At 44.3% G+C, this 12,735-nt stretch overlaps 1 protein-coding gene across 1 annotated transcript in view; it reads right to left on the reverse strand.

The window, feature by feature from the left end:
* MAPKBP1 (mitogen-activated protein kinase binding protein 1) overlaps nt 1-12,735 on the reverse strand; it is a 60,699-nt gene extending 47,964 nt beyond the window's left edge. Inside the window, exons 1-2 of the mRNA XM_006158660.3 lie at nt 12,664-12,735; nt 11,889-12,111 (exon numbers count right to left, since the gene is read on the reverse strand). Of these exons, the coding sequence (XP_006158722.1) occupies nt 11,889-12,005 (117 nt within the window). The 5' untranslated portion in view covers nt 12,006-12,111; nt 12,664-12,735. The remainder of the gene's footprint in view (nt 1-11,888; nt 12,112-12,663) is intronic.

The following is a 12,735-nucleotide window of genomic DNA, read 5'->3' on the forward strand; positions in this document are numbered from 1 at the left end:
GCTGCAATCCCTTCTCCTCCATTCTCCTCTCAGGACCTTGGGCACGCACGCACATGCGCCCGGTGTGAGTTTTAAGCCACTGGGTCCGGGACATGAACCGAGGTCAACTACGTGGGAGTCCAACAACATAGCCATTACGCTAACTGCTGGTTCCCTTTCTTCTTTTTTTTAAATGTACTTCATTATTTATTTGTTTTTTAGAGAATTAATTTTATTTAACTTTATTATTATTATTTTAATATTTATAGAGAGAGACCCAAAGAGAGAGAAAGAGAGAGAGAGAAAGCCTCCAGGACCAGGACTTGAATCACAGTTGACCATGTGGGAGTCCAGCACCCTTAACCACTATACCACCTGCCAGCCCCAGGACCAGTTTCATCTAAAAAAAGAGGCATTTTGACCCAACTATTCACCATGACTTCAAAACTAAGGTCAGCTATGGGCTACAAAGATAACAGAGATGGCGTTCAGAGGAAAAGAGGGAGAGCACTAGCAACTTGTCAAGAGCATAAGCTATACAATCATCTTGCCAACCAGGAGCACAACAGTTTAAAGCCCCAGGATACCACACACAAAAACAACCAAGGCATCTGCCAGTCTCCACTTTGCTCCCCCACCAACCTCAAGGGAGAAGCAGCAACTGCTTGTGGTTTATGATCATCTGGAACCACATGACTGCACCCTGTCAATTTAACGTTCATGTACCCACAGACCCACAAGTTGCATGGTTCCCAACAGTACCACAGGGCAAGAAGTAGAATAACAGTTTAGGAAGTCTGGTGTTGGGGGTGGGAGGGGGAGCACGGATGTAGAGAAATATGAATGTTACTAAATGACAGTCTGAGGACTGGCCTGGTGGTGCACAAATTAGGCACTGTGCAGAGAAAGCCACATCCCACATGGCCAACTGGGGTCAAACCCTGGTCATGTTGGTCACATGCTGGGTTTGCACACATGTGCCCAGGATACTGACTGGATGGAGAATTAGAGGAAAGAGGACAGCGGTGTGAACAGGCCCCACTGGGCGGTGCTTTTTCTCTCTCTCTTGTGCATGTACACATGCTCTCTATTGTGAATTAAAATAAACTTTTAATAAACAAGAAAGGAAATAAAATAGGCTGAGAACTCCGTTAAGCTGACTTTTATAAAGAGTGTATGTATGCTTATAAAGTATGCTTTTTTTTTTTTTTAAGGAACTGTCCTTTTCCCAGCTGAATGGAAGCTGTGACTTAGCTATAGCAACACTAGGCTTGCTGCCACGTCTCACACATGAAGACTCCCTGGAAGGCAGGCAGGCTAGAGATTAGTGTGGGCTTTGGAGTTCGGAATGTCTAGGTTCAGGGGCTGGATGGTGACGCAGTGGTAAAACACAATGCTCTGCTGGCAGACCCAGATGGGAAGGTTCCAGTTCACTACCAGAGACCTTCCTGAGTATAGCAAGCAGGCGTGTATCCATGATCTGGGCTGACTGAGGATGGGGATGGAGCAAGGTTGGGACGCTGATGCAGATGCTGTCTCTCTCTGTCTCTCTTACTCATGGAAGAAATAAAGTTAAAAAAAAAGAGAGAGAGAGAGAGAAAGCCTCGGTTTGAACTCCAGCTCAGCCACCCATGGCTATGTAACCACTAGCTATTCACCTGGTCTCTCTCATTAATTTCCTCATCTGTTTTATTTTTTTTCCTTTTTTAATTTGCCAGAGGGCATATGTGCTTGCCAGAGAGAGAGAGAGGGAGAAAGTAACAAAGCACCCCCCATGGGGCATAGTCATGTCACAATCCCCTTTGCTCCCTCTCTCCCTCTTCTCGGAACTTTGGGCACACACACACACACACGTGCTCAGCGTGTTCCTCAATCCACAGGGTCCGAGACTTGAACCACATAGTCAGCCATGTGGGACCCAGTCACCTAATCACCATGCCATGGGCTGGCCCCAAATGTTTTTTTTTTTTTTTTTTTAAAGAGACTAAGATGGCAGGAAGCACTGCCAACAAATGTTAGAAATGGGTGGTTCCAGTACACACACTGCCTACAAACACTCAATGGCACAAATGTATATAATAGTTGGGAAAATGAGAAACCTAAAAAACAAAAGGTCAAGATCAAGTCCTTCCTTAGGTATTTTAATTAAAAAAAAAAAAATCTTGGGACCAGCAGTTAGCGTAATGTAATGGCTATGTTGCTGGACTCCCATGTAGTCGACCGCGGTTCGAGTCCCAGAACCAGTGGCTTAAACTCACGCCGGGTGCATGTGCGTGCGTGCCCAAAATCCTGAGAGAAGAAGGGAGGAGAAAGGATTGCGGCATGGCCATCCCCCCAGGGGGTGATTTCTCGCTTTCTGTCTCTCTGTCTCTCTCTTTCTGGCGAGCACACATGCCCTATAGCAAAAAACCTCTCAAAAAAAATTTTTTTTAAAAATCTTAATTATATAAGACAAAAACCTCATCTCTGTCCTTGCCCAACTTGATGATACATTGTATCCTTTAGAAACTGCCAGTGCCTTGGGATTGTTCTATTTTTTTTTTTTACTTTGGCAGTGGTTATGGGGTGATCATTTTATAATTACACACAATCGAATACATTATTTCCTAAACTTTCCTACATTTCATAATTCCTTTTTAAAGAGGTTTTTGCTATAGGGCGCATGTGCTAACTGGAAAGACAGAGAGAGACAGAAAGTGAGAAATCACCTCCCCCCACAGGCCGGCTGCCCACACCACAATCCCTTCTCTTCCGTTCTCCTCTCAGGATTTTGGGGACACATGCACATGCGCCTAGCTTTGAGTTTTAAGCCACCGGTCAAGCACTCGAACTGTGGTCAACTATGTGGGAGTATAGGAACGTAACCATTATACCATCTGCTGGTCCCCATTTCATAATTCTTTTAACATGTTCTTTTGGGTTTTTTTTTAAGTGCCAGCACCTTTCTTTCATGGGGTCAGCTGAATTTATAATGAAATGACCAAGGTGGCATAAAAATAAGACAGATTTCAAAGACTGACATGAATTTAGAAATTGTGGTGAGCTCAACATGAATGAAGAGCAATGTTCAAATCCCAGAGAAACTCCCTTTTCAGGATTCCTCCAAAAGAGCATTTGATAAAGTGTGTGTGTGTGTGTGGGGGGGAGGATCAGCCATGTGGTTACACAGAGTTGTTCCAAGATCTTCAAGTAAATTTAAATCTTGACTATCAATAAAGAAGCAGGGAAAGAAAAAATATCTTTAGCCTTATTTCAGTTTTGGGAAAAAAGATAAAGTTTTTTTTTTTTTTTTTTTTTTTTAAAAAAAAGACTGTTTAATAGAACAGGGAAGTAACAAAAATGCATTCATTATAATCCTTCTCTGATATAAAAGAAGAGGAAATGGAATTATTCCAACTCATTTTCCTTTCTTATCCCTCCCATACTCTTTCTTTCTTTCTTTTTCTTTTTTTTTTTTTTTTTAATTTTAAGAGGTACTGGTAGTTAAGGTATTGGGACCAGCAGGTGGTGTGATGGTTAAGGCTCTGGACATTCCCACATGACTGACCACAGTTTGAGTCCTAGACCCGGTGTCTTGCTTTCTCTCTCTCTCTCTCTCTGTATGTATGTGTGTGTGTGTGTGTGTGTTTCTCTCTCTCTGGTCAAATTAAAATAAAATGAATGAATAAATAAAATTAAATAAAAATAATTATTTTTTTAAAATGTTAAGGTTTACAGGACCAGCAGATAGCATAAAGGTTACATCACTGGATTCCCACATAATCTACCGTGATTCGAGTTCCAGACCTGGCGACTTGAAACTCACAGACGCATGCATATGTTTGCCTGAGATCCTGAGAGGAGAATGGAGAAGGAATTGTGGCATGGCCATCCCCACTGGGGGATGGAGGTGATAGTTCTGTCTGTCTCTCTGGTGATGCACAAGCTCTATAGCAAAAATCTCTCTTAAAAATAAAAGTTAAGGTGGGCCAGGTGGTAGTGTAGTGGTTAAGGCAGCTGGATCCCACATGACCAACTGTATGGTTCAAGTAACAGATCCAGTGGCTTAAAAAATACACTGGGTGTGAGGCCAACAAGTGGTGCAGCAGTTAAGGTGCTGGACTCCCACATGGCCAACAGTGGCTTGAGTCCTGGACCTGATGGCTCGAAACGCATGACAAACGTGTGTGCATGTATGCATGCCCAGAATCTTGAGAGAAGAATGGAAGAGAAGGGACTGTGGCATGGCTGTCTCCCATAGAGCGTTCTTTCTCGCCTTTTCCCTCTCCCTCTTCTGTCTCTGGCAAGCATGTGTATTCTCTTAGCAAAATAAAAATTTTTTTTAAAGTTAAGGTAAAATCCACAAACAGGGTAATAAACACCCAAGAAAGTGGGAGGCTTTCATTCTATACCTTTACTGAAAATTGTTATGAAAGGAAGCTGAGAGAAAAACCTGGCCCTGTCCTGCATTAGACAATGGAGCCCAGAAGAGAGGCTTAGTTTGCAGCAGTGGGAATGTGATGTGTAATATAACAAATCCTACTGAAAACACTGTAGCTTTTTTCTCTTAACAACACTGCAGTCTGAACATGAAGTAAAACCAACAGATACTCTGAGAACAACAGTGGGACAGACCATGTTCTCAGCGAAGCTTAGTTTGAATAAACACAGCCCCAAATTTCAAACCCTGGACTGTTCTCCAAACAAAAGGGCAGTGGTAACAGTCACAAGCCTGACTTTAGACTCAGGGGTTGGTGGGAGGTCACAGAGGACAGGCTGAAGCCTCCTTTCTACCTATGTTTTCATTAGTCAAAAAATGAAAACATACTGCTGATAAAGGAAAAGCAAGGTGAAGTCAGAGAAATACCAACGGCCCAAAAGTCATTAAAATACCAGCAGGAAATAAGACAGTGACTCAAACTGACCCAGCAGGGGAAATGGACCTAAAATACAAACTGAAACAGAGGAAAGAAACTTGCAAAGCAGCAGTGCTGTTGGACTCCGACATGAGTGAGGTCAAGTAAATGAGGAAAGGCTTCCCAAGACAACTTAGAGCCTGAAGAGGCGGCTATTTTTAGATAGCAAAGGAAGAGGTGTTGGGTCCAGGGAGGTGAGAATCACTTTGAAGACTGATGGCAGCTACAGGCACTGGGAAGGAGGAATGAAATAGAGATCAAAGAAACAAACCAGGAGAACATAGACACTTTTCATTGTACACCATGTCCTCAAGATCTCCAGACACTGCACAAACCTTAATTCTTTTTAAAGAATTATTTAATTTTATTTATTTATTCATTTATTTTAATTTGGCCAGAGAGAGACACAGAGAGCGAGAGAGAGGGAAAGTGAGAAAGAAAGCCACCAGGTCCGGGACTCAGACTGGGCTGGGCCACGTGGGAGTGTCTAGCACCTTAACCACCACGCCACCTGCTGGTCCCCACAAACCTTAATTCAAGAACACATTGGCAACAAAAAACTCAGTGAGAATTTGGCCAACATTACTTACAAAGGCAGGTGAGGGGCAGAGGTGCTGGCCAAGGGGCCTCCACCCTAGGTCATCTACACCAAGTGAGGAGCCAGAAACTATATGTCAAATACTATATACACCCACTGGCTCCAGTGAGTAGTGGAATGGTGACAAGAAGACTGGCCTGGACTCTAGGATATTAAGAGGAAGTTTCCTATTCCTGCCCACAGGGGAAATTCCTGATGATCTGCCTCAGTAAGGTGAGATCACCTCCTCAGATGTGCCCGTACAACAGTACAATTCTCTCAAAGACATACCTGACATATCATGGTAGCGAGAAAAACTAGTCAAGAAGAGTACGCTTCCTGGGCTAGTTTTACTCAATATGTACTTCCAAGAAGTCCACAGATTTCAGGGTACCAGTACCTAGGCCAGGTGTGACTGGCAGTAGGCTTCTAATGGAACTTAAAATGGTGACACGGTGCTTAAAGTATCTATTACTTTCTTTCTTTTTTTTAAATTATTTTATTTAACTTTATTTATTTGTTTGTTTTAATTTGACCAAAGAGGAACAAATTGAGAGAGAGAGAGGGAAAGTGAGAAAGCAAGCTGCCAGGCCCAGGACTCGAACCATGGTCAGCCATGTGGGAGTCCAGCACCCTTAATCATCATGCCACCTGCCAGCTCCACCTACTAATTTCTATCTGTAGAGGTTCTGTTCCATACAGCTAGGATGGGCCTAGGAATGTACATTTCCTTTTTTTTTTTTTTTTTTGAGAGATTTTCACTGTAGGGCGCGTGCGCTCGCCAGACAGACAGAGAGAGACATAGAGACAGAAAGCGAGAAATCACCCCCCAGGGGGGATGGTCACGCCGCAATCCCTTCTCCTCCATTCTCCTCTCGGGATCTTGGGCACGCACGCACATGCACCCGGCGTGAGTTTTAAGCCACCGAGTCCGGGACACGAACCGCGGTCGACTACGTGGGAGTCCAGCAACATAGCCATTACGCTAACTGCTGGTTCCCGGAATGTACATTTCCAAAATCTCATACAGGTATTCTAATATATCACTGACCTCCTTAGCCCTCCCCCAAGTTAAGATCCATCAAGTTACAGCTAATTATCTATAGGTGCTTTGACAATGAGTATGTTTTGGGTCAGTCAGGTGTTACAGTGGTTAAGGCAGCTGCATCCCACATGGTTGACACGTGGTTCAAGTCCTAGATCTTGAAGCCTAAAAAACCCACCAGGCACACGTGCATGAGTGCCCAAAATCCTGAGAGGAAATGGAGGAGAAGGGATTGCTGTGTGGTCATCCCCTCTAGGGAATTTTCTCTCTCTCTCTCTCTCTTACTGGTGAGTGTGCCTGCCCTACAGCCAGTTAAAAAAAATGTTTTAATAAAGAAAATGAGTATGTTTTCCCACTACCAAACAGGCAGATTAAAGAGTTTCAATACTAATATATGGGCTAAAACACTGAGCAGAAGCTGAAATTGGATTATTATTAGTTTTTTATCATTCATAAAATCTACCTAAACAAACTTCTTAGAGTCATATATTAAAAAAAGATCAAAGCACCCACTGTACAATCATACAGGAAGTCTTGGAAGTGAGAGAGAGAGGGGAACATTGGATTTGCAATCATAACAACTGAAAGAGAACCACCTCCTCCATTGTTTCCAGAAATAATAATATATGAGGCAAGGAGACTTCAAAAAGTGTGTGGAAAACTGCATTAAAGTCCAAGTTTTGTTTTTTTTTTTTTGAGAGGTTTTTTTCGCTATAGGGTGCGTGCGCTCGCCAGACAGACAGAGAGAGACAGAGAGACAGAAAGCGAAAAATCACCCCCCAGGGGGATAGTCACGCCACAATCCCTTCTCCTCCATTCTCCTCTCAGGATCTTGGGCATGCACGCACACGCGCCCAGCGTGAGTTCTAAGCCACCGAGTCCGGGATGTGAACCGTGGTCGACTGCGTGGGAGTCCAGCGACATAGCCATTACACTAACTGCTGGTTCCCTAAAGTCCAAGTTTTTTTGAGGGCAAAAAATTTCTAAATCTATGCACAATTTTTTCATAATATGCATTTTCCATGAACTTTCTGAAGACCCCCTCCTATAATATAGATTGAATTAATGGCTACTGAGGAGGAGGAAGATTTCAAAACTTCCTTCACTTACTTTTTTCAAAATCTAACCACCCTCTAGCACTGGCATGCCTTTTGTATTCCCAACTTAAATCTTGCCTGCTCGGCTTCAGTCCATTTCTATCCTTTGTGAAAACAGAAAAACAATCCAGCTCCCTCTACATAAAAATCTTGCAGAAACTTGAAGAAAAGAGGAGGAGGGTTAGCTACTACAAACACATGCATTTGCTTCTTAAGGAAAACACAGCTCAGCTGAGATGAGAATCAGGAATGGACCACTGTACAAGATTTGAATTTGATTGGTTATTTTTTCTTAAGAATTATTTATTTAATTTTATTTATTCATTCATTTATTTTAATTTGACTACCAAGAGACACACAGAGAAAAAGGGAAAGTGAGAAAGCAAGCCACCAGGTCCAGGACTCAAACCAGTCAGCCATGTGGGAGTATCCAGCACCTTAACCACCACACCACCTGCTGGCCCCAAACTCAAATGGTTATTTACAGCTAATAAATTCAAGGGAAACTTCATCTAGACTCAACAGACCTGGCATAAAACCTCCAGTCACTCTTTTCCAGTTTATTCCACTTCAGAGACTCCCCTTCCTTTGAAAATGTTTGACAAAAAATCCAAGTTCTCATCTCCTCTCTGTCATAACTTAAACTACCTCTGTACCGGTGCTCTCACTTCAGCTTTTAACCATATTTTAAACTGGGTCCCTCATGAATTAAAAAGTTCTTACTGACCATTACTTTCTGCATATGTGGACTTTCCCTTCTACCTGCCCGCCCTTCACACCTAAATAGGCTGCATTTCTACTCCTTTCTCACTATTTTATTATTCCTAGCTTTGATCTGTCTTCTAAAGAGATCACAAACGCCTTATCACTTATTCTCCTGGACTTCCAAGTTTAGCTCCCACTATATCTGACATCTTTAAAGTGGTCTCATCCACTTATTCCTCTACTACTTAGGACATACCTTACACTGTCCTAAACAGAGTGATGTAAAGGAAATAAAGAAAATGACCTCTGACCTTAGGAAATGAAAACACAGAACATACAGAACAATGAAAAGACTGGTTTCAAGGTAGTAGGGTCGGTCCTGCCACTCTAGAGAAGGCCCTGCAGCTCTGGTGAATACGGACCTGGATAGACACGTATGTGTAAAATACGGTGACAAGAAGAAGGCAGGCTACTTTGGATAGAAGGGATAGAAGGTTGCAAAGCAGGCCATCTGAGGTAAGAGCTGCATAAAGGCCATCTGACACTTCTTTGTCTCCCTCATAATGCATACGTCTTTTTGTCTTCAAATTTCATTTCAAAATCAGCTACCCACAAACAGCCAAGGTTTCTGTTACCATGATTAACCACATCCACTACATATGAGAGAGCAGCTCATTCAGCCTAACACACCAGGTTCTACGTGGGTTACAAGACAGGCTTGTAGAAAAATCACAGGTAGAGTCTTCATTAAGGAGTCAGGGCAGGGGATTAGGCACCTCTAAGGATCCTAGGCACACAGCTATTACTCTTGGGCACCAAGACATGCACCTGAGCCCTTGCTTTGTCAAGCCACTCAAGGGTCATTTAACTTCAGCTAAGTATTTCCTTCATACATAGCTTTACTACAAAGTTATTTAAAGCAGTCTGAAGCACTGTTTGAAACAAGGATATTCAATAGTGATGCAAAGATATCCCTTATTGGGGCCAGTAGGTGGCATAATGGTTAAGATGCTGGACTCCCACATGGCCAACTATGGTTCGAGTCCTGGACCCGGCGGCTTGAAACTGTGTGGGTGTCCAGAATCCCAGGAGAAGAATGGAGGAGAAGGGATTGTGGGATGGCCACCTCCGTGAGGGGTGATTCCTCACATTCCCTCTTACTGTCTCTCACTCTCTCTCTCTGAGGAACGCAAGCACCCTATGGCAAAAATATTTAAAAAAGAAAAGAAAAGAAGAGAAAAGAAAAGAGGTACCCTTCACTGTTTTCCTGGAGATCTCTTCTTTTGCTTTAGGATTCACAGTTCAAGTACCCCTTTGTCTGTTAAGTCCTTCCCTTCTTCCTCTAAACTGAGGTAGGTACCCTGCCCTGTACTTCCATTAACACCTTATGCATACTCTAGAACAGCACTTACCACACCATGCTGCTATTATTTGTTATATGTCTGAACTAGCCCCAAGCTCTTTGATGGCAAGAATAATGTTTTATTCATCATTGATTCTACACCTAATAGACACTTTAAATATAAACACGTGTTGAATGCATTAATGATGACTGACTTGGGAAGTCTTAAAGGTACCTTGTGGATTCCACACCAAAATTAAGTATTAACACTGAAGACCAAACTCCCGTTATACATTTCTAGTATATATACCATTCCTGGACAGAAACAGAGGCCAAAGATGGAAGAAAATTGCTCTAACAGTGCGAGTCATTACCAAATTACCAGCCAAGAATGCGAGCACATGCCACACTAAGAATGAGTGAACAGAGTTATATCTAAGACAATTTCTAAATTTTAGGCTTTCTCCCACATCTGGAAAACAGGAACAATGATTAATAAGAGCCCTTGGAAGGGTCATTATCTCCATTGCCATGGAACAACGTTGTGACATTTTTATTTTTATTTTTCCAGAGGAAGGGTCTTGTTATGTTACCCAGGCCAGTCTCACTTCATGATGTTCCTACCTCTGCCTCCTGAATCCTCCTGAATAGCTAGGCTACAGGTACGTGGCATTGTACTGGCTCTTGTAGCAATATTATTTTTCTTGTGACAATTTCATTTATTTATTTAACTCTCTCTATATATCTATATCTAGATATAGCTAGCTAGCTAGCTAGCTGCAGGGCACATGTGCCGTCCAGAAAGAAGAGGCAAGGAAAGTGATAAATCATCCCTCAGGGGGATGGCCATGCTGCTATCCCTTCTCCTCCACTCTTCTCTCAGGATTTTGGGCATGCACGCACATGAGCCCAGTGTGATTTTCGAGCCACCAGGTCCAAGACTCGAATCACACAGTTGACCATGTGGGATCCAGCGCCTTAGCCTTCACACCATCTGCTGGCCCTCTTGTAGCAAAGTTTGATTCAATACAATCTCCGCTGAAATATACAGGACAGCTTTTCACCTTTTTACCAAATCCAGTTAAGGTTCTGCTATTGGATAAGGATCTGAACTAATCCCCCTAGAATGCTTCCATGCTGTACACTAGTATTCTAGATTATTCCTCATTGAGTTTACTAGTTTCTGAGGAGATATGGGCAAGCCATTAAAATGCTACCATCTTAAATGTAGCAATCCTATGCCTGTAGCAATCCTGCACCACACAAGGCTGTTGTGTTTACAGGCTGCTAATAAGACACAAAATCTAATCTGCTCCTGTGGGAACAGAGTTTTAGATTCCCTCAAGGGATTAAATAAACTTCATCCACTTTTGTATTCCCAAAGTTTTGGGGCATGACAAAGTTGAATAAATAAAGTATATGGACAAAAACCCCGATAAGCAAGAAGATGGAAAGGGACTGCCTCTGAAGAACATCTGCCTCCAGGTAGGGATGTAGCTCTTGGCATACAGTGAATGGGATAAGCAACGTTCCCGGGCAGACCAATGCAAGGGGCAGGATGTCTGCCAGCAAAACAGTGGATTCCAGGCCAAAATTACAATAAGTATTAACACTAAAGACTAAACTCCCATTATATGTTTCTACTACATATACAGTGGTCTGGAATCCAATGTTTTGCTGGCAGACATCTGGTCCCATGCATGTTATCATTCCTAAGAAGCCAAGAAGCTCTAGTAAATTAAGTCTCTTGAAGAGACTTGTTTTGACTCCAGGCAAGTGCAATTACCAAACCAATTCCTCAGACTAGGTGTTTTGGCCTGTGTCCTTCTGCTTTACATAATCCCAGCTGTCCCATTAACACCTGCAGCTACATTAGTCACATTTTAGCTCTTCAAAGGGTATGTGGTCCCACTGCTGTCTTCCAAGAAGGGAAACTGAGTCATAGCATACCAACTGGCTTCCCCAAGCACATGCTTAGTTTCTAGGAAGGCCACCACTGGACCCAGGTTGCCTTCCTCCTATTTGCCTCTTGTGGATGAACCTCAGTCGCCTACCCCTGCTGCTCTTCTCCTTCAACCTAAAGCCAAATCATTGTTTGAGGGGCAGAGATGAGTGAGAGCATTTGATTCTTTGGAGCCATCAGGAGCTTCTAGTTTTCCTCTTTCCCAAGAAAGAGGAAGGTGAAAGAGGAACAAGGAGCAAGAGAGGGGAGCCTTGGAAAGAGTTGGCTCTCGCTACTAGGACTCACCTTGGAGCTGAGGTCCTCTCGCCGGGTTCCTGTCTTACTCCTGCGTAGTTTGATGGACGGGGATCTCAACAGGTTCTTGAGACGGCTGGTAATGGTTGACCCTTCCACGGCCATCATGATGAGGACCCCCTTGGGGCAGTCCCTGGCCCAATCTTGGGACTTGTCTCAATACTGGCACCGCCTTCTGAGTTCACAGGACACTCCAATATGCCGTCTCACCGACCTGAGATGCAGAGGCTGCCTGACCATCACAGTAGGTGTCTCGCCTTCTGTCTAATTGAGTCTGCAGCTCTTATCTCTAGGCACTGATCCCTCCATTCCCTTCACTCTCACCTCCAAGCCCTGCGCGATTTCAATGTCGGAAGGACAGACCCATAAAATGGGGGCGGGGGGGGGAATCCTGAGCTACGAAGAAATGCCAGGCCCACGTCTGCCAGAGGCGTTTCACTGGAGAGATGGGATGGGCCTCAGAAGCGCGCTCCCCGTTAACTCCTAGCTGTCCCCATGGCAACTGAAGTGTCCAGGGGAGGAGGCCCGGGTGGCCACAGGGGAGGTTCCGCCGGGGAGCCGGGCACCTGCGCGGGCGGCCGCGGGTCACGGCGCGGCGGGGATCGCTGTGGCCCAGCAACTGGTTCTAACACGGGAGCCTCCCTCCCCCACCCCCGACCCTCCGGAGCTAGCTCTCCGCCCTCCACGCCCGCCCCGTCCCTTCCCCTTTCCCCAGCCTCGGACGCCCCCACGACTCGTCAGCGCCCCCGTTCGGGCCCAGTCTCACCAGCCCCGGGGCGCGAGGGCCGCCCGGCTCACAGCGCCCTCAGGCATCGCGCTCGGCGATTTCAGCCTCGCC

Source organism: Tupaia chinensis, unplaced genomic scaffold (assembly GCF_000334495.1).
Source record: "Tupaia chinensis unplaced genomic scaffold, TupChi_1.0 Scaffold000605_1, whole genome shotgun sequence".
NCBI classification, from domain to species: domain Eukaryota; kingdom Metazoa; phylum Chordata; class Mammalia; order Scandentia; family Tupaiidae; genus Tupaia; species Tupaia belangeri.